The sequence below is a fragment of the Parus major genome, chromosome 2 (assembly GCF_001522545.3).
Source record: "Parus major isolate Abel chromosome 2, Parus_major1.1, whole genome shotgun sequence".
Lineage (NCBI taxonomy): Eukaryota > Metazoa > Chordata > Aves > Passeriformes > Paridae > Parus > Parus major.
Window position 1 is genome coordinate 102,692,001 of NC_031769.1, and position 22,430 is coordinate 102,714,430.

Below are 22,430 nucleotides of genomic sequence, written 5' to 3' on the forward strand. Positions count from 1 at the left end.
TATGGTTAGTAATTTAATGGCTTGTTTGACTGCATATTAATGTATCCAAGGTGGTATATGATTTCTGAATCACTTCTGTACTTTGTGAGGAATCTGGTTACCTAGTTCTCTGGGTTATATATATAGGAAGGAAACAAAATCTGATTATGATGGTAAGCATGAAAATTTGTGTTCTGTTAGGTAATTTTAAGATCCTTTGTGGATTTTAGCCTAACCTCCGTCTTACCTGCTGACACACTGTGCTAATGAATGTTTTGTTCTACCCCTGACTAATAGTGATATGTATGGAGGAAAACCTAACAAGTTACAGGCACATGCACAAAATCATGTTTAAAATTGCAGTGCCTGAGCACCCATTTTGCCCAAGATATGCGGGGCTTGAATTTCATTTAAATCCTGGTACCTGGCCAGGGAACTAAACTCCTCCCTAGGCCTCTGAAGTGAGACACAAAATGTCGAACAGAAAACAAATTAGGGGCACCTGGGCCTAGCTGACACAAATATAAAACATTACACACAAAAGGAAACATATATGATGTGGGATTTCCATCCAAAGTTTGACTTCAGGGCACAAGTAAGGCTTTCCACTGGTATGTTACATATTGGATGTGGGCAAGCATTTTCTTACTAGATACAGAAGAAATATAAGAAAGTGGGTTGGTATGAAATGAATGATTTCTGTATTATTTAAAAGAAAAAATCTAAGAAGAAAGATTATGCCACGTGTTTTTTAATGTAAGTTCCAGTAACAGACATGTTCCATTTCTGGTCATACTGCAGTGCCTATGATCACTCTGCCTTCCATTAAGGTAAGATCACATGATGGGTGCAATGATAAAATTTGCACAGTGTATAAATTTAAAAGAAAAAAAGGAACAGATAAAGGCAATTCTTGGGAGGAAAGAATGTGAGACTATTTCTCTTAAAAAGAGGAAAGGACAATGAATATTGTATTGCAAAACGGGGTTTGCTTTCTGCAAAAGAAAACAAATCATTGCATCTCTAATTTTTTTGCTTTTCCTGCAATGTTAGTTTTAGTTTCTCATTTTTCACAGAGTAAAGTGAGTCCTGATCACTTGCATCAGAGCTGCAATTGCAACACATTCTTTTGCTATGTATCAGCCTTCTTTACAACAACAGGGAATCCTGAAAACTAATTCCTATACAGTTTGGACTTTGCATTTGGTTTGTGGAAGCATTTATTCTGCATTTCTTAGTCCAGTTCCAGAAACTTCCCTTGAGCACATAAACGCTGTCCTAATTAGGAAACACGGGATAGGAGCCACTTGAATACGGTAAGTGAAAGCAAGCCTGAAATATTGCCTCCTACTTACATGTTATTCACACTGAAACAGCTGCTCCATCTCCACCTTACGACATCGTGGTGCTCGAGAGTGTTCGTGACTCAATGGTCCTGGGATGGAAACAACCTGAAGCCATTGGTGGAACTGAAATTACCGGCTACTATGTGAACTATAGGGAAGTGGTTGATGGAGTTCCTGGGAAATGGAAGGAGGCCAACATTAAGGCTGTTACTGAGAGGGCATACAGGGTAAGAGATTAACTCCAGTTATTGCTGGGGGAGCTGCCAGTATTTTCAAATCAAATCTCAAAGATGGGTTGGGATGAATTATGATTCAGTGTACAGATAACTATTCAGAGGGTTTTAATTCCGTGATGGTAAATTTATTTAGCCCTGTTAAACTTCTCTGCAAAATTGTTTGTACACTTATTTGTTAGTCTGGCATCAGCTGTCATCTGTAAATTCACTGAGATCATATGATATCTTGTAAGTTGGGCCCTCACAATAAATGGAGCTCCTACTGGTTTGATGGACATATCCCAGTGCTTGCTGGTGCTGAAGCCAGCTCTGTGCCAGCTGCTTTTTGTGATCAGTTCTTGACCCAGTTTAGAGACAGTGCTACCTACAACCTCATTGAGCTGCTTTAGAAATGAAAAAGCAATGCCAGGACTGAGTTTCACCCCACTGTGAGGACAACTCTTGCCTTAAGTGAACTTGCTCCGTACCACGAGACAGACTAAGATGATTGTTGAGTAATACCCTGTTTCCTCCCTGGCTACCAAAGTGTATCAATAGGAAAAGAGGGTTGCAATTTGAGTGTGCTAAGATCACTCATGTGTGCTCCATCATTGGTCAGAGGAAAAGCCAAGATAATTGTCATGTTAAGATGTTAATAATGCTTCCATCTTCAGGCACACTTAAAAGCATGCTCATGTTTTCAACAATTGTCATTGTGACTTTCTTCTGAAGTCCTAATCTGAAGTTAATAAGTACCATCTTATTGATCCTGCAGATCCAAGACCTGAAGGAAAACATGGTGTACCAGTTCCAGGTGGCTGCTGCTAACCTGGCAGGGGTTGGGACACCCTCCAAACCCAGCAAGCCCTTCAAATGTGAAGAGTGGACCATTGCTGTGCCTGGTAGGATCCAGAGTGTGACACAGCCCAGGGGTGCTCTGGGACTGATTATCTAATGCAGGCATTTTGCAGGGGAGTCAAAGGGACACTGAAGTTCACGGCCAGGCTTGAATCATCAGCACTTTGACTTAGTACCATTAGAGTGATGCCTTACATAATCCCTATTTAAGTAGCAGCATTTTACAAGCAGCTTCTTTAGTTTTCTTTCTCTCTCCTCCTTTGTTCCTCTACTGTGTCTGGCACTTTGCTTTCTAGTTCAAGTACTAGACATTGATACCTGTCTAAGATACAAGGCAGAGAAGAATGGGATCTTGTAACCCTTGTCTAAATGTACAAGGCCAGATCCCTGACCTTTTAACATTCATTGAAATGAATGAAAACAACCTCCACTGACTTCAGTGGACTTTAGACAAGTCCTTGAAGCAGTACATTAGCTTAATTATTAACTTATTTCCCTGAGTTTGGGGATTATTTGTCCATTTTGTAAGCTCATGAATATTTGATCAATATACCAATCTCAACCAATTAGATTGTGTTTTGGGTTACTCTTTTTAATTGGGATGGATTGTATGTACATTGGGTCAAAGTATGATACAGAGGAACTAAATGTTATATAAATTCTGAGTACCATTCTAGGTTCTGTCTGTTTTTGGTTCTGGAGTCTAACACATTGGTCCCTTTGGGATTTATTTTGATACCGCAACTCCAACTTTTACGTTTCAGGGCCACCCCATGATGTCAAATGCACAGAAGTTAGGAAGGACTCTCTGGTTTTACTGTGGAAGGAGCCAGTTTATTCTGGTCGTAGTCCCATAGTTGGTTATTATGTTGATATGAAGGAAACTGAAGCAAAGGAGGAGCACTGGAGAAGTGTCAATGAGAAGCCACTTCAAAAGAAATTCTTGAAGGTAAATAGCTGAAGACTCGAATACTGGCATAGCAGCATAACCTTGGGGAAGTCAGTTTGGATAGCATCATCATGGCTCCACTTAAAGGAATTCTCAGTAGGCCATATGATACATAATTTTATGGAATGACTTCTGAATAAGTCATCAGCAGTATCAGTTCTAGAGATAAGTCTGAAGTAGGCTTGCTATTTTTATGCTTTTCAGAATAGTTGAAAGAATAGTAATTTTAAAGTGTGATCCTTTCATATATATTTTATAGGAATATCCCCAGGTGACATAATGTCAGTATAATTCCTCAAGCCACTGCAATTAAATCTGTACTATTGAATTCCCTCTTGTTTCTAAGTAGGTGTGGCTGGTACTTATTACCCTGATAATTTAATTTTTTAAAGCCAGCACTTATCTGCAGCAAAAGACTATGATGTTTCAGAGGTCAATGTACCTCTGAAGGTTAAAAACATCCTGTTCCAAAACCAGTGTTCCTTTTGCTAAAAAATCAATGACATCCATGATGCTGCCTGAACATTAACTATGCACACATGGAAGGAGCAAGTCACACAGATTAGTCACGTCACTCTGTAGTTGAATAAGAAAAAGGAGAACTGGAAAAGAAACAAAACAGGAAAGGAAATAGAAGTGTCAAATACCCAGAGTGATCTTAATAGGTGTGAAATTAAAACCAGTGTTTTGCAACACACCACTCTATATATTTGATTCTTCCAGATTGGTGACCTGACACAAGGTGTGAGCTACGTGTTTCGTGTGCGGGCAACAAACCAGGCTGGCGTTGGGAAACCGTCAGATGTCACAGATGCTGTCATAGCTGAAACACGACCAGGTTCGTTAGAAAGACTTCCTCTTTGTCGTCATATTTACACAGGTTCCTCTTTGTGCAATGTGTTTACCTGCAGGCTACATGCCAAGAATCTGATCCTTCTCAAGTCAAGCTTTTTTATGAAGCAAGATATGAGCTGAGGGCCATATCTTAAGTTCATTGTCTGGCATATTTTAAGGTCAGAACAGATTTTATTGCAACTGCAGGTTCAGGAATATAAAGATACAATAAAGTTGTAAGATTTGCATGTCTCTGCAGGTAGGTGCATAAGTAGAGGACTGAGCAAGATCAGCTCAATGAAATAATATTACAGATGTAAATTTTGCCTTTCCTGTATTAAACCAGTTTATGCTTTATCATTCTCCTTTTCTTATGTAATGTACCTCAGGAAAGGATAAAAGAAACTACATTTTTTCTCTTGGTCTTTAAAAGAAAGGCCTTAAAAGCACAGTGAAGTAATTTTGGAGACCACTTTTAGTAGGAATTCAAGTGCAACTCTTTGTTGTAGTCATACTTGAAGGCTGGCTCCAGTGCATGTGTAAGACCAGCAAGAAACACAGGAATGAGTACAGAGGTAGCATCTCCATACCTGGAATTCTGGAACTTCACAAAGCCCCTGGAATTTATTTAGCTATGCAAGTAAAATAGGTGACTGGTCAGAGACAACACCTTTTTGTCACCAAGCCCCCAACAGAAAACACAAGCACAGACTTGTGGCTTACTCATCTATTGACTATTTCAGAAGTACAGGGTCCTACAAGGTGCAAAAATGAAATCCCAGATATTTTAGACAAATCTAGTATAAGGTTAGTATGATGTAAGAAGGTACAGGGGTACAACTCAACCTGGATCCACCATACACCCTCTTCTCCTCTGACAATTTCCTTTGTACACCTGCAGACCTCATTTCCCTGGGATCCTTTCCCAGCTGCTGACCCCAGGTTAATTTTTACATCCTCCTGCTCAGCTCTCATATATGCCCAATCCTTATGATCAGGACAACAAAAATTCTAAAAGTATTGAGTTAGACCTCATCAGTAAGGCTGTAATTCAAGAAAGCCTGAAAAAGGAGGTCTGAAGCTAGGGTTGTAAAAGAACTGGAAAACTCAGAGTAGGGAGACTGGGATGACTGCTATTGAGCTGGGATGGGAAAAAGGGACTGCAAGGAGTAGATGGTCAGTTGAAAAAGCATGTGAGACTGAGATAGAGGGACAAAAAAAAACCTGAGGATAATTGTGTGAATAAGAAGGGTTTGAAACAGGATCTTTGAAAAATATAGGAAACATAATTTCAGATCCATAAGCTGCTGAAGCACCAGGGCTATTTCTACTACCTGCAAGTGGAGTAAGGCAAACCTTAAAAATTTATTTCCTGAAAACATTTCCTGAAAATTCCTGAAAACAGCTGTATACAGCAGCCACTTCTAAAAAGAGAATTAAGCTACTATTAATACTAAACTTTTGGCTTTGCTAATTTGTTCTCATTGAGTGTTAATATCTGTGCATCATACTTCTGATAAAACATTGTGATGATAACACTCAAGTGTCCTAAATAAAGAATTGACCATGTTACTACAAACAAAAAAAAAAAAAACTCTTGTGAAGATGACCAACATCACCTAAAAAATTGTACAGTGTTTTCAGTGTTCACTCAAACAAGGTGAACTTGAGCAGAACATTTGGTTTACAGACTTCACCATTAAAGGAGGCTTCATAGGTATGACGTCTGAGGGATCACCAGAAAGTGAGGATTTATCCCAGTGAGCACTCAGGGAACCTGGAAATTACTTATGTGTACAAATCTACTTGACCCATATTTTGAGCTGAGATCTGCTGATACAAAATCCATCAAACTAAGCTTCTTAAAGGTATTAAAAAAAGACAAAAACTTATTAAAAACAATTATTTCATAAAACAGCCTCTTGAGCAGGCTTCCACTTTTCTCACTCTCACCACAAAAATGTCAAGAACAATCACACCATTTTTTAAAAATTACCAAAAATATTTTGGTGCTGCCCAATGAATCATGCCTCTATGTCTTGGAAAAAATATTGTAAGGTCTTTCTAGACAGTTCCTGCTGGAATGCTACTTTTGGCAAATGTGTAAAATCGCAAGAAAACTAAGATTTGTAACCAAAGAATGTAACCAAATAATACCCTGAATGAAAATACCTGCTTTCATACAAAGGGTCTTTATCCAAAGGAGTGTGTAACTATAATGATTCAATACTTTGCATCTGCTTTCTTTTCTTTGAAAACCACATTTAATTTGTACAGTTATCTTCTAAAATTAAATGAAAAATCCCAACCATGCAAACAAATACTAATCCAGGCTAGTTTTGATCTGTTACTTTGGCTTTTGATAAAAGCAGTTCAGTGTATGTGGGTCTTGCAGGAAACGAGAGAAATCTAAGAGCAGACTGCAACTCTTCTGCATTGCTGCCTATAGTCCTTGTTTATCTTGATACAAAGAAAAATTAGATTATGAACTTGCATCAGCCACCTCAGAAAGGCCTGAACCTCAGAAACTGAGGAAACTCTGTGCCATTCAACTTTCCTGATTGGCTGTATTCAAAATAATGCTATTACCTCTAGTGTGCAGAAGATGCCTGCTTTACGTTCTGTTATTTCTTTCCTTTCAATGCAATAAAATTCTCAGATAAATGGAGATGTGATATGACATCTAAGCATTTTATTTCTTACTATGACTCTGAGAGAAGCTCTGCATGATATGTTGAAACCACCAAGCTATCTAGAGGGAAACTAAGACTGCTATTACTATGGCAGCTTCTTTGGCTCCACTTGGCAGGATATGTGGAGTGAGGTCTTCAAATGTGGTCAGTAATTTAGATAATTTTTTTTTTTTACTCATATAAATATTAGAGGCAAATTCCATCATCAGTTCTGGAAATAAATGCTATACATTGTTACCATAATGAGAATGCTTTAAAACAAATGTAAAAGATTCTCTTTTTCAAATTAACTTAACGGCTGTAATTCTTTCCGTGTCATATAAAGTGCCATCAAAAGATTCATGGTCTAATGAACTAGAGGAAACTAAACACTAATGAAATTTCAAGTGATGAATTTTGCATGTAATAAATTAAATTATAACCACAAAATTGCAAATATACTATTGCCTAGTAAAATATTTGCAGGTCTCAGATTTCATTTATCACACATTGGTACTTAATGTGCTTCACTACTGCAAGGGCTGGTACATAACAGTACCAAAATGGGAATATTAATCTCATTTTTCATTAAATGCTTATGACAAAGCGTGAAGACTAAGAAAGCTGTGCATACACAGATTGTCATGGCAGGAGCTGCTCACAGTGCTGGAAAAGACATGTATAGTATTAGGATGACGAAACACAGAAATCTCCTACTATGCTTGAGGGTCACTAAGAATTATGCTGAAAATAAAGCATTTCATCTCAGTGTCAGGAATAAGGCTCCTGTCCTTGAAATACAAATCTTGTGGTGAAAGTGTGTCATTAGTATTCTGGGCAGCCCAGAATTGTCTTAGCTCAAGTAATAGGACATGAGTGCCCTATTCAGATGTGAGATCCAGCTCAGAGCTGTTCAGAAAAGAAGGCTGGATGTTCTCCAGCACCTCTCAGTGCACATGCTCTCCCTGACATTCTCAGACAAGTTGTTGAAATGAACATTAATGCCACAGATGACAAGCTCACTGGGTTGCCCAAATCCCAGATGAAATTCCCTCAGCTCCACTGGGGTGTGAGGCAGCAGAATAGAGGTGCCTTCAGGTTGCTGACCCAAAATTCACCCCCAAGGCCTTTTAAGGGACAAACTGGGTCACCCTATCCAGCTCAACGACTGAAGGTACTGGCAAGACTGGGTGGGTGACATAAGCAGCTAATTGCAAATATTCACTCCCTTTGTGGGCCCAGGATTAATGGTGCAGACGGCAGCAGGGCTGGATGCCAAGCACAGCAATTAAACCAACCTCCCTGAGCAAAGCCAGTGTCACCAAAAATGTGCCTCAGACACAAATGTGTGCTGCTGGGGCAACTCAACTGCTTCCTCTTCTTCACCTCCTCAAATGCTCACATTTGCATGTTATTCCCTGTATAGCACTTACCTTTTTAGAGAATAGAAAATCCATGCTGTATAATGAAAGCTCTAATGACCCCTTACCATGAAAAATATTGCTATTTGATGGCTCAGACATTTAGTGGATTTAAAATCTTGCTTTTTTTCCCCCCTTCAGGCTTTTTCATAGCAAATACTGCAACTCTTGTGTATGCTTAGATGCTTAGATTCAAGCAAATAAATTAGTTGATTTATGATGTGTTTTAACCTGTGGATTAGAAAAAGAACTGTTTTTGTGAATCAAAGACCAAGGATATACATGAGTGCAGCAATTTATGTTCCAGATGAGAAAATGGCAAGGATCTGTTTAATCCACTCTCTGAATGATATCTATAGAAATTTGTTTGCTGACTTCTCTGAGAAACTGGAATTGCCTTTTTCTGCTCTTTAAGGAACCAAGGAAGTGGTGGTTGATGTAGATGACAATGGAGTAATTTCCTTAAACTTTGAATGTGATCAGATGTCTCCAGACTCGAAATTTATTTGGTCCAAGAATTATGAACCAATTGAGGATGACCCTCGACTGAACATCGATACCAAAGGCGGAAAGTAAGACCCTCAGGGGTAGAAATAGTCTCATGTTTGAGAGATTTAGACTGTCACAGAAATCCCTCCTCTTAATATATGACCTCAGGAAGAGCTAAAACTGCCTCTGTTACTTGATGGTTACCTCCTGAGAATGCTGTTCTCCAGTAAATCCATACCCAGAGCATTTGGCGATTGTAGCTTGCCCAGAATGAGTCAGACCTCCTCTGTAGGCACTTTAGTCATGTTTAGGCACAGGGAGAGAAAATCTGTGCCCTGTCACCTTATAACCTGTCAGTCAAGCTGTAGTAGTAGCAGTATTCCTATTCCTATTCCTATTCCTATTCCTATTCCTATTCCTATTCCTATTCCTATTCCTATTCCTATTCCTATTCTTTTAAATCTCCAAATAATAAAATTATCTTTCTCCTTGAAAAATGCATTTGCCCTGTAATGCAGCTGTAGTGTTTGGAACTGCTGCAGTAGGCAAGACATGATGGCATCACCATGGCCTGATTTAGTAACTTATATAACATCGCCAAGCCTACTCTGTTTCTTCAGGCTTTTCCCAGAGGAAGACAAGGTGAATGCACAGGTTCAGCCCATGAGGGGCCTATGTGCTCTCCTAGTGACAGCAGCCATACTGAAAGAAACAATGGCCCACCACAGTCATGGTGCTGCCATACGGAAACTGAGGCGGCCTTTACCTGCAGTATCCTTCCAGGGTCGTCAAAGACTTGACAAAATGCCTTTTTTCTTTTGGTGCCATCACCATTTCTACCACACATGGTAGGACTTACTCTGATTTATAGTTGCCAGAGCTGAACATTTGTCTGTTCAGTCAGAGAAAAAGCTAACAAAAAGCTATTTTTATCTGGTATTACAGACAGAAAGGAGGGGTTTGTTTCAGGTGGATTTCACCTTTTCATCACAACACTTTTTTTTCCCTTTATAGGTCAAAACTTTCCTTTAAGGACCTTGGAGAAGATGATTTGGGAATTTACTCTTGTATTGTCACAGACACTGATGGAGTTTCATCAAGCTACACGATTAATGAGGAAGGTAGACACAATGCCTACTAAGCATGCCCAGTTTGCCTTCACATCTGTTTTTCTCTGCTGCTGCGTCTCTCAGATCCAAAAGGCACACACACACCTCATATTACTTCTTTTATGTCTTTTGCAGAAATGAAACGCCTGCTTGCTCTGAGCCACGAACGCCAGTTCCCAAGTAAGTGAATCAATCCTGTCTGCAGGGGAGAGCTTTGCGTGTAGTGGGCTATCACAAGCCTGATCTAGTTGAAGATGTCCCTGCTCATAGCAGGGGCTTGGGACTAGATGAGTTTGAAGGTCCCTTCCAACCCAAACCATTCTATAAATCTATGGTCACAAAGCTCCTGCCACCATCAGGTAAGGAGATCACTATAGTAATTTCAAGTGAAAGTGGGTTTGGATTGAAAAAAATAAGATTCTTTTTTTCCCCCTCCCTCTTTCAGTGCATTTGTATATTACTGATGTTCTTCCCAAACTATTGCAGGCTACTGGTCTATATATAGACCAGTATGTCTGTATAACAGCTGGAAAATAAATAACATATTGGCTTTGCTTATTCTGCAGAAGAGGTTTTAATACTCACTCAGCATGCTTGACCTGATTTGAAAACCAGAATTAGAAAGATTCTCCAATTTTACTCCAACAGAAGTTAACATAAGTTAAATTTAAGGTTAACAAATTTAGCAAGTGTAGTAAATTCAGCTGTAATGATCCATATGTACAGAATCTTCCTGCTGAAATTCATTCTCTCCTTCTTTCCTGGAACATTTGCAAAAATTTGAACATGCTTTCTACTCTTGGGATGGTATTTTTGTTAACTCCACAGACATTTATGATACCCTGGTAGTAGCACAATTTGGTTATTTTTATTGGAATATTACTTGAGTAAATAGGGGGGAAATAATATCGGATTACAAAATGAATGTTAATGCACACAACAAGACGAGACCTAAACCTGGTCTCATCGTTTCCTACTATATTCTCTTCTTTTCCATTCCAAGCACTGAAACTTTTGCCTGAATTTTAAAATCTTCAGCTTAGTGCATGCACTGGTGGCACGTCTTCCAAGTCAGCCCACATCACACTTCTCAGCCCAGCCAGTCCCTGGCTACAGATACGGCCTGTCCTTTTGCCTACATCATCTCTCTCATTTCCTTCTTTGTCTTTTTCTCATCAGCTCTACTCTTCTCAACATACTGTATCAGCTTTTGAAAGTTTAATGACAGCCCAAACAAACCCTTGTTTACTCCTGCTCCTCCCAATTATCTACTCCTAATTATATTTTCACACTAAGAGTCGGTCATCACAAAACCTTGCTGCTGTCGCATGACCTAACTTGCCCTGACCCTTTCCTCCTGAGGACTCTTCCATGCTATTTGTTCACTACCAATATCACAAAATAAGCTCCTCAGGACACAGATCATAGCATCTTTTTTCCACTGTATTAGGTAACAGCAATTACATAGTTGTAGATGAGCTTCCAGAGGCATAGGCAGAAAAGGGAGACCACTGCAGAAAGTATCCTTAAGGAGGAAATTGTCTGATATGCTTTGGCCACTCTGGGCCCTTGTGTACACTTCAAGAAAAATATATATTATAACTAGGGGCTGAGATTCAGCTGTCTGTACTTCTGAGCAGCAACTGATGGAACTTCTGCTTAGAAACACATGCAGCCAGTAACTCCACAGGGAAATGGATTGCTTGGATAACAACCTTACAGAGCACAGCTATGTATGGGGATGACAGTGTGTCGGTATGAGGTAAAAAGAAACTCTTCCAGCTCCTCAATTTAGCAACTGCCCAAGGACTGCCTGTCAAGTGCTGCCAGTAATTTGGGATGCTATATGAATAGGATGTAAAACCACTGGAAAATGCCTAAAATAGCTATCAATGCTTATGGAAATATTTTAAATAGGACTTTTGCTCATGGCAGACTGGTAAGGCAAATTCATTCAGTTCCTTCAGGCTGAGAAGTGATCAGACTTTTCTCCAAAAAAGAATCCTTTTGCATCCTTACAGCCATTTATTTAACAGCTGCTGAGATACTTTTCTCCCTGCCACGTTAGACTAAGATATTCTTAGTTAATAACAGGCAAGCCAAGTGGGGGTTTAAAATTGCTGTAGTGATGACAGTGAGACAAAAGCAGTGCAGCCTGATGTCTATTCACACTCCCACTTGCTTCCTGTAGCATTTCAGTTGCTTTGTTTTAAGAAATTATGCAAGCCCTGAGATTCCTTCTGTTTGTTACACACGAAGTGATGTGCTGGGTGAGGAAGGCTCACACGGACCATTCGCACAGCAGGAACACACTTCCGTGGGGCTGTCTTTGCCCCACTCCATGGCAATGCTGCTCTTCCAGACTCCAGGCTTTTCCCTCTCTGGTTAAGCATGTGCCTTTTCCATAACTCCCTTTTTTTCCCTGTGACTGTTGCCTCACCTCCAAGGAGCTTTGTTTTCATCAGAGGCAGACGCTGTGCCATTCGGGCACTAAAAGCACAGATGTGGGTGTGGGGTGTGGGAGGGAGAAGGAGTGACTGTGGCAAAGGAAGAGCTGAGGGGACCTCATCCCCTAAGTCTATTTGGCAGTGGGGTGGGATGGCAGCTGTGCTCCAGAAGGCACCCCTGTCATTTAGAACGGTGCAAACAGCAGGATGAAAGAAATCAGACACTGCTTTTGTCTGGTGCAGCTGAGCCTGCCTACACCTAGCTAAAGAAACCATCCTGCCCTGGGAGGTGTGTCTTTACACTTCCACCAGACTATATCATCATCTGTTTTGCAACGTGTTTGTGCACTGTCCTCAGCTGTTCCATGCTACACCCTAGCAATGCAGACTTTACACTGCTGAGAAAGTAGAGCCTGAGGGAGAGCTCACACACTGCAGCACACGTAATCCTGAGAGTATGATTTTTACTGCACATCCGCTAAGACAGATAACATGACGGAAGTCAATGAGATGAGCAATCTGCCCCAATATCAGAGTCTAGCTACTCATGATTAATGTTGCTGATTATGGTGTCTTAAAGCAAGCTGAATGCTGTTACATCAGGAACTAACTAGCTAAAAAAGAGTTACCTATGGTATAGTGCACAATTTTAACTTTTTTTTTTTTTCCCCGTTGACACACTGAATTGGTTTTTATGTTGGAGTTTAGGTTATTTATAGGAAAACAAAATGTACTGGGGAGACTGAGGATGTGTTTGGATATTTGGTGAATTCTGGAGATGGAGGTTCCACTCAGCAGAGGATCAGAGTGTTTCCAAAAATCTCCCAACCTACAACTCAGCAGCTGGCTTTCTGATCTGGCTTTGTGCTTGGAGTTTGTTTTGTGTTTTGTTTTGTCTTTTTCCCCTCTGAGTCAGTTCACTGTCATACAGTAATATTATTAGACAACTCATTAAACATGGGTCTGCACCATACAGACTCATGTAATGCTGCACTGATACTTGCAGTTTGCATTTGAAATAGCCTTGTTTTAGAATGGAGCATAGCTCAAATCTTGAACACTTTTAGTTGTGACAGGCCTTGTGATTGAAGGATCAGAAGACTAAATCTCATCTGTCACTCTATGTATATGTGGGTGGAGTGGCATTCTGTCTATATGAAGAGCTGATATGAGCTAGTTACCTTGCATATTGTATTTGAGTATGGAAGGTTTAAGTGGCTTTCTGGTTGTAGCAGACAATAGTTGTTTGGGCACAGGCAAAATATTTGCATTACTCCTTTCTTCTTTGTAGCTGTCCCACTTATCTCTGAGTTGGCAGTGGAAATCTTGGAAAAAGGAGAAGTGAGATTCTGGCTGCAAGCTGAAAAACTGTCTGGCAATGCAAAGGCCAACTTTGTGTTTAATGATAAGGAGATTTTCAATGGAGAGGTAAGGCTTTTGCTGCTTACATGTGTTTGCGTTCTCATGAGTATCAATGAGGATTAGTGTCTCTGTCTTCAGTATACTTCCGAGTAGTGTTCCACTCTGATGCATTTTCATGAGAAATAGCATATGTCATGGAAAGCATGATTAGAAAGATTTTATCCATTGTTCTGAGCTCCAGATGAATTCTACTGGATGCATTTCATAAAGTGAAGTTATATGCCTTCCTGCCACTTTTGTGAATACCATGTGTCCTACTAACTGTGGTCTTCAAGGAATCACTGCAATTTCCCAGACTCCTCCTACCTCCTTCATCTATAGCCCTAGAATACCCTTGTTCTCACCTCTCTTTGTGGTTTGAAGGAATTTATTAAATCACAGAAAAATTCCCAAATGGTTGTTTCCAGCTGCAGAATTTCTTACCCCCAAAGGCATGAGGGTAAGACATGGCATGACTTTGTTGGAACACTGATAGCAGATAGAAGGCAGAGGTGAGAATTCTAGACACAACTTTGTAAGATATAATCACCCTCAAGGAAAGCATTATTCTGAAGAGATGAAAATCTAAACATTTCTAATGAAAAGGAGCATAGTACTCACTGTGCAACAGGCATGTCATGTGCTTGTACAGCATCAGTAAATAAACAGATTTATCTATTTGTTTCTACATTTGGAGCTGGAGCTAGAGCTAGTGAATCTAGAACAGGATAGGGATATGAACAAAGGGGAACCAGAATAAGTTGGAATTCTAATAAAGAAAACATAATTTCTCCTAAAGTGAAGATTATAACACTTCACAAATATTTTCTGTCTCTGACATGTATTAATTGTTGCTTTACTTTCCACTCCTGCAGAAATATAAAATGAAGGTGGACCGGAATACAGGCCTTGTTGAAATGATTATGGATAAACTTGAAGAAAAGGATGAAGGAACTTACACGTTCCAGCTGCAGGATGGAAAAGCAACCAATCAATCTAGTCTTGTCCTCATTGGTGATGGTAGGCTAATCTGTTTTATGCAGTGGGCTGGAAAAATTATACCAAGGCTACGTCAGTTGTCATCTTCCCTTTTCACTGGTGTTTTTGACACTAATAGATATTCCAGGTTTTTTATGTCAGAGTTTTGCCTGTCTCCTACAGGACAGGGCATATGTGTAAACTGAAATTCTTAAAGTGATGGGAGGAAGGGGAATTGTTACAGAAATGTAAAATAGTGCAGCATGTCATGGTTTGCTTTCCTATGGGTGGAATGAAAATTTCCTGTATAAAAAGTCCATTCAGCTGGGAACAAATAGCTGCACCTGTTAGAGCTCAAGCAGCTGCTGACTCTGCTGCCTCTCATTTGCCTTCCAGCCAGGAGCTATATGGCTGGGGACTGCACATCATCAGACAGGACACATTAAATTCCTGATGACTGCAAGCAGCCAGGAAAGTTGAGTTAGCCATAATGATAGCTATGTTAATGATAGCCATAATAGCTGCAATGTTAAGTGTAAACCTGATCCAATGGCCAGATTCTCACTGACATCCAAGGGACAGAGTTAGACCAAACTGTTGCAGTGACATTCAGCATCATACAAATGGTACATGAAGTTTTGACCTTGTATTTCTTACTGGTTTTCATTCCTAGTATTCAAGAAGCTACGGGATGAAGCAGATTTCCAGAAAAAAGAGTGGCACAGGAAACAAGGTGATAATATGAATTCTTATAAGAATCACATATGTGCTAGTCTGTTAAGAGTTTTTTTTATATTTATCTATATTAATTTGGAATGCATGGGGCTTATTGTGTTATGTGGCTACTTCTGAAGCAGAAATAGGAAAAATAAAGCCACATTAAAATATAACAGTATTCTTGTCAGGTAAAACACATCTGACTTTCATTTTGCATCATGAATACCATTGACTTGTCTTTTAAAAATATACCTGTAATTTCAAACAGGTCCTCATTTTGTGGATAAACTGGGATGGGAAGTTACCGATGAGTGTAATGTCATGTTGAAATGTAAGGTAAGGGGCAAGGAAAACCCCGAGTAAAATGTTCAGAGTACATTGGCCTACCAGTACCTAGATGGTGAGGATGGGAAGGGACTGAAGACCTTTGCTTTCATACTCCCAGTTGCATGTTGGGCAGTGACAGAGCCTCTGAGGCTTAATCCTGCTGAGGTGACAGCTCATTGCATGTAACAAAGTGCGTTGGAAAACAGCTTGAACTACTTTCTTCTGGTGTATCAGCCACCCACTCAGAGAAGCACCTGAAAAGGAATGACAAGTCTTTGTAAATCCAGGGGTTGACTCATTTTTGGTCCGTTTATGCATGTAGAAATTCCCTGGGAAGGTTCAACTCATTCTCTAGTCTCCTTTACTATCTCTTTGCATCCCTGTTGTTTTCCCTCTTGCCTTCCTCCTTTTAAAATGGAGGCCTGCAGTAACTCACTGCAATCAGTTTGTAAAGCTTGCTGTTCTTCTGTGAGAGACCTGAGCACGCTAACCCATGGAACAAGCTAACCCAAATTACAACACCGAGCTCTCCTGCTCAGATGAAGTGAATAATTGCCGTGCGGTTTTCATCCATTTTAGGTGGCTAATATTAAGAAGGAAACACACATTGTGTGGTACAAAGATGACAGGGAGATCATGGTAGATGAAGAACATGACTTCAAGGATGGCGTGTGTACTCTGCTTATATCAGAGGTGAGTGACTGTCTTCATTAGCCCTCAGCTGAAACTAGTGTTCAGATGAATTATATGATCTGATCTTGTACTCCAGCAGAACAATTGAAAAAGGAAGTGGGTTTTAAAAATGGAAAAGCTCGCAAGGCGTCTGTGTTTTCGCTAAAGCAAATGTCTGTCTGTAACTGCTTGTTCAGATTTTCAGGAAATGATGATAGAAGAGATAATAAGCTTGTCACTTCCTTTACATGTCAATTTAGCAACAGATTGAGACCACATTTCCATTCTGAATAGCATTTGGAAAGTGCTTGTCACTCAGGCTTTCAGAGTCACCAGAGGGGTCTTGATCATACCCAGCCTTGCAGTAGATTTGGGGTAGGACATGGTCCTGGCATACCAGGACCTCCCACCAAAGCCCATTCCACCAACCCAGCCAGGACTAGGGCAGCTGGGGGGCATGGGGGCAGCCCCAGGCATTGGGTACCTGCCTGGGGACAGGGACAGGATATCAGCTGGGCTCACAAGTAAAATCTAGATTTTTCTACAATACCTGTTCTGAAAACTGGTTTTATTGTTACAACATTGCAGTTTTCTAAGAAAGATGCTGGCACTTATGAAGTCATACTGAAGGACGACAGAGGAAAGGACTCCAGTGAGCTAAAGCTCAAGGACACAGGTCAGAGTCTGGCTGTGGTCAGCCACACCAGCAAATACCCTGACTGAAGTGGGTTCAGGGTAATACAGGCATCTGCGCATGTTGTCTTCCTGTGGCTTTCTTCCTCATGCATACAAAATCATCTGATTAAAAAACCTGAGATTTTTTGGTTCAAATTACATTTAAATACAGCTTATTGCATCTGTATTCTGTATAATTTTTGGAGCATACAGTGATTAATGCTAAGCAAAATGATAACAGATTTCCTGGGGAGACCATCAAAAAAGCCTACAAGTATAGAAAAAAATTACAGAACTGGATAATTTTAAAATATTTTTATTATATTTTTCCAATTATTCAGAGGCCTTTTCACATACTGTGATTACTATATTCTTAACATTTCACTCCTATCTATTAGAATGTATATAGACAGGTTAGCATTCCAGCTGAATAGTGTAATTTACAAAAACAAAAATAACATCATCTTGTTCAGCTGCAGCAGCATTCATCAAGGCTGCACTTAAATAAAGTCTTGAAACTCTAAAATATCAGGCCATATTTCTGAATTACTCGGATTTCTGATATGCTTGAAAAGGTAGATTTTTCAAAGACTGGTTTTTCAGACTTTCTGGGGAGAATACTTCAGAGACAGTACTTGTCCTACTGTTGACTGTGTTTGAACTGCAGACACAGAGTCTTAGTCTCTGGATTTTATTTCCACAGCTTTTGCAGATCTGATGAATGAAGTATGCAGAAGGATTGGTAAGCACTTAATTCTTTTTTCGAATGAATGACTCATTGTGGCACTCAATGAATGGCTGTACGGCTGCATAAAACCATGTGCTCTTCTTTCAGCTTTATCTGCAACAGACCTGAAAATCCAGAGCACAGCTGAGGGTATCAGACTGTACTCCTATGTTACTTATTATGTGGAAGATTTGAGAGTAGGCTGGGTGCACAAGTAAGTACACAAGAGGTTTGCAGTGCAGTTTTGGTTTCATAGATTCAGAAAGAACCTGGATATGCGAGAGAGATGAGGGCCAGATTTCCTCTCCTCTCTCATGAGTCCTTATTTCATATGAGTTTGTGTCAGTCAATTACACTCACAGGAAATCAGTAGGAGAGCCAGGTGGGGTGGTTCCAGGCCCTCCTGTTGCTTCTCTCATGAAAGACAGTCCCATGTCACAGGATGCTAGCAGGATTGTGCTGCTTCAGAGCACTTCCCACCTCCCCAGTGGGAGCTGCATCTTTCCCTGACTCAGTTTTAAGGTGTGATGCAAACATAACCGGAGAGACTGTCAGGCTTCAAAAGAGGCCAGCACCATGGGTTCAGAGATGCCTGCCCTGGAGGTCTGCTTGTCTAGAAACCACAATTCACTGGAACTGGAACAAGCAGACATATCCTCTTAATGCATGGCTTCATTTTTAGGAGGCAAATTCCAGCATGTGCCCGGAGCAGTAAAATCCAGACAACAGTTGCTGCAAGCGCTACAAACCTAACCAAGACAGACAGAAGAACTGAGATTTTAAAAAAGAATTTGAATGCCCAGCTCCCCATAAAATTAATGGGAGTTGCACATCCAAATCTATGAGACAGCTTTGAGTTCTCAGCCAGCACTAACAGCTTGCACTGGAAAACCCAGAGAAGTAAACAAGAGAAGTAAACAACTTAGATAATTTCAAAACCATTATTCCTATTCTTGCTGTTTCACTTCCTGTGGACATGATAGTAGTTAGTCTGTATGATGGAATCTGAATTACTGATCTCTCAATAAAACACATGTAAATGAGGCACAGAAGATCCAGAATGTGCTGTACTAGGCTTGCTGTAATTATTGACACTGGTGTTAACCAGCACCCTGCCAGAGAAATGAAAGTGATCTGAGGCCTTCTTGTTTCTTGACACCCATTTTGACCTGGTAGCAATAAAAGTCCCAAGTATTTCAAGTAAGTGCAAGAGAATATAAAGTATTCAAGGAGGTTTTTTTTCCCCTCCCTCTCTCTTTCTCTCTTTTCTCCATTTCATTTTTAGAAACTTGTTTCATCTTGAAGCATGTCAAATTAATAGAGGGAAAAAAATTACTTTTTTCCCTCCAGTGCATTCAAAGTTATCTGTTTAAAGATAACAAGGAAACGAGTAGCTTATTTGACTCATCCAGGGAAATTAACTTCTTAGCCAGGAAGCTAAGAAATTGATTTTGAGGGATGAGGGAGGGAGGTGTTGAGGTTTTGGGTTTTTTGTTTTGTTTTCTGTTTTTCTAATGGAAGAAGATATACATATGTCAAATTGTGTTTAAATTCCAAATACAGCAGAGCATCAGAAATCATTCCAACTGGGCAAACACCATTTCTGACAAAAGTGGGTTTTTTTATAGGTACAGCCCTGTATACTTTTGGTTTGCCCAAGCAGCAATAAACCTCTGCTAAAAGGAGAACAGCAGCATTTGTGGATGCCTGGGCTACCCTTCAGAGATGTGGCTTTTAGACTCGTACAGCTTTTCTATGGCTCAGGTCATAGACTGAGATGCATAATTTTTCTCCAAGCTCTGAGGATAGCTGGACCTTGAACAGGGAAACCTGTCACACCAATTCTGCCCAGCTGGCTCACAACTCTAGCAAGGATTTGACTTCAGAGGTTTCAGAATATGATGGCATACCATAGCATCTTGGAAATCATTTAGCAGTAGTAACTCCAGATGTGCTCTGTGACTCAACATGAGCAAATCCTCGTTATACTGCAGTAAAATGAAAAGGTAATGCTGTTTTGTACTTTTCAGTGACACCCAGATTAAGTTCACAGACCGAATGAGGACTGGTGTCACCGGGGAGCAGATCTGGTTGCAGATAAATGAGCCAACTCCACAGGACAAAGGCAGATACATAATGGAACTCTTTGATGGCAACACAACGCACAAAAAGACGGTGGATCTCTCTGGACAAGGTAGGCCATTCCTCTGCTAACATCACTGCTATGTGGGCAGTGTGCTGTGGTAGCATCTACAGCAGGACCTTGCTACAGACGTGTCACCCTTTGGGGTCTGTGTCTGCACCCACCAGTCTGGCATTTTTTGTAGGTACTGTGTCAACCAGGCCTGACAGAGTTAAGCATTTTTGGACAACACTCTGGGGCACACAATGTAACTCTTGGCGATGGTGCAGTGCAGGATCAGGAGCTGGACTTGATAATCCTTGTGGGCTCCTTCCAACTCAGCTTACTCTGTGGTTCTGGGATCTGTTCTCCCCAACCCATGCCATTTGTTTTCCCCAGCCTGTGCTCTCAAGTAATAAAATACAAACCACTTTTTCCTACTCCAAATACCCACTTACAGTCTGCCTACTGAGATGCCAGCCCAGTTTCTGAGCTTTTTTACAAAACCCCTTGTGTTGCTGACATGATTGGCAGTTTTAAATATGAATTGTAGCACTGAATGCCTTCAGTGTGTCTCTCTTCCAAGGAATATTTGAAGGAGGAAGTGAGGGATGAGTTTGTTCTGATACTTTCCTACCATATTTCTTTGATGGGTGTAATAAAGCTCCTTATCCTTCAGAGATGCCAAGACCTCTCAGCATGGGGAAGGACAGTTAGGGGAACAATTTGGATTGACTGTTGGTTGGAAGCTTTTTCTCTGAGAGACTTCTCAGATCCTAGAGAACAGATTAACTCTTTCCAAACTACTCTTTCCATTCCCAGTTGTTCCCATCCCTAAAGCTTCACTTTTTGCTTGCAAGCTCTGTGTAAGGGTGATAACATTTTAATCACCTCCACGCTGCTCCTTCTGTACTCTATCTCCACTTTCTAGGAAAGGACATTTCTTCTTCCCTTTTAAAGCAGGAGATGTTGACCTCCCCCATGATGGCAGCTGAGTCTGAATATACAAAGGAGACAACAATTTGTTGTTTGCTTTGCTTGTAGCCATCAGTGTGATGCTTCAAGCAGATGTGAAAAATCCTTGGAAAATCATACCTCTTGTATTTCATAAACCAGTGGTCTCTGAAATGGGTGTGTGCAAGATGACTCAGTGTGCTTCACTGGGATGGCAGGAAGAATATACAAGAACTTCACTTGTGTACATCTACGTAATCTATAAATAAATATACATATAGGGAGCGCATGCTCAAAATAATTTTAGATAGGGATGTATAATATAAAAAGTTTGGAAGGTCACTGTCATAATGTCTTCCTCTCTTCTGTGAAATTGCTTCAGCATATAATTTTCTTGCCCTCTGTCTTAAAGCCTGACTTCTAGAAAAAAAAAGTGTGTTTATGCATTCATTTGTATATATAATAGTTGTCATATACCAGATGGCCTTTATTAGTTGAACCATTCAGCATTTTAGAGTTTGTACAACACACATGCAGGCATTTTAAATTTTACATTTTAAATTGATTACATCTACATTTTAAATTAATTTATTTATTTGAAATTTAAACTTGTGTGATTATTTACCTCTAAACTTACTTTTTTCCTCTTTACAAAGCGTTTGATGAAGCCTTTGCTGAGTTCCAGAGGCTAAAGTAAGTATTATGCCATCGAAATACACTAATGGCAGCCATAAAATAATAACAGTATTTGTTTGTTTTGTGCTGGAGATAACTTTATCTTATGAAACAAGTCCTAGTCATTCAGAAGCCCGTAGGAGTTTTGCATGTGATTTCTTTGGTGTAACTCTTATATAACAGTCAGGTAGCCAAGAAAAAGCTGTATTGCCAAGCAATGAGAGAGATTTTCCTTAATGGATTAAAGGCAGTTAGAAAGATAATCTATTTTTCAATCACTCTGAGTAAACCTTAACTGAAACTGGACTTTCCCCTTGTTTCTTTCAACTCCAGGCAAGCTGCAATTGCAGAGAAAAGTAAGTAGGCCTTCTTTGACAATGGTTGCAATAAACTGTTTATTAAGCTTTTCTTCCTCTCCAGGAAGGTTGTGTGTTGAGAAAGAGAGGGCATGTGTATATGCACGTGCTCATCCTAAAATGAGTTTGTCCTTACACCAAGGAGAAATAAGTGACACTTTGTTGATTTAACATTGGTGCACTTTGCAACTAATCATACTTATGGGTTAGGTTGATTTCTCTCATCTAAGCTTCTGTTCTCAATATCAGTTAGCCTTCTCTAAAAACTAACTTTGTTGCTGGGATCTCTCATGCATGTTCTCTGCACAAAAGTCTCTTTGTTTTCAAAAATGGAGAGAATAATTTGGCTAGTTTTGAACGCTCCAAAATGTCAAATAGCTCTGTATAACTTACAGAAACTGGTAAGAAAGCAACAGTATCTTTTCAATTGCTTAGAATCTTCTCACATTTTTGCCTGTATGTCAATTCCAACAGAGCAACTAAAACAGAAGTATGTATTAACTACTT

The 22,430-nt window shown here is 40.0% G+C and overlaps 1 protein-coding gene across 6 annotated transcripts in view; it reads left to right on the forward strand.

Annotated features, from left to right (window-relative positions):
* The window catches only part of MYOM1 (myomesin 1), an 80,174-nt gene that overhangs the window by 40,453 nt on the left and 17,291 nt on the right, over positions 1–22,430 (forward strand). For all 6 annotated transcript variants that reach the window (XM_019005749.2, XM_019005750.2, XM_015617475.2 and 3 more), the window contains 18 exons: positions 1,356–1,552; positions 2,316–2,442; positions 3,163–3,347; positions 4,071–4,185; positions 8,690–8,846; positions 9,778–9,884; positions 10,008–10,052; positions 13,611–13,747; positions 14,596–14,740; positions 15,372–15,431; positions 15,684–15,751; positions 16,322–16,435; positions 17,003–17,090; positions 17,793–17,831; positions 17,925–18,030; positions 19,847–20,010; positions 21,549–21,585; positions 21,901–21,923. In XM_019005749.2, the coding sequence (XP_018861294.1) occupies positions 1,356–1,552; positions 2,316–2,442; positions 3,163–3,347; positions 4,071–4,185; positions 8,690–8,846; positions 9,778–9,884; positions 10,008–10,052; positions 13,611–13,747; positions 14,596–14,740; positions 15,372–15,431; positions 15,684–15,751; positions 16,322–16,435; positions 17,003–17,090; positions 17,793–17,831; positions 17,925–18,030; positions 19,847–20,010; positions 21,549–21,585; positions 21,901–21,923 (1,914 nt within the window). The remainder of the gene's footprint in view (positions 1–1,355; positions 1,553–2,315; positions 2,443–3,162; positions 3,348–4,070; positions 4,186–8,689; positions 8,847–9,777; positions 9,885–10,007; positions 10,053–13,610; positions 13,748–14,595; positions 14,741–15,371; positions 15,432–15,683; positions 15,752–16,321; positions 16,436–17,002; positions 17,091–17,792; positions 17,832–17,924; positions 18,031–19,846; positions 20,011–21,548; positions 21,586–21,900; positions 21,924–22,430) is intronic.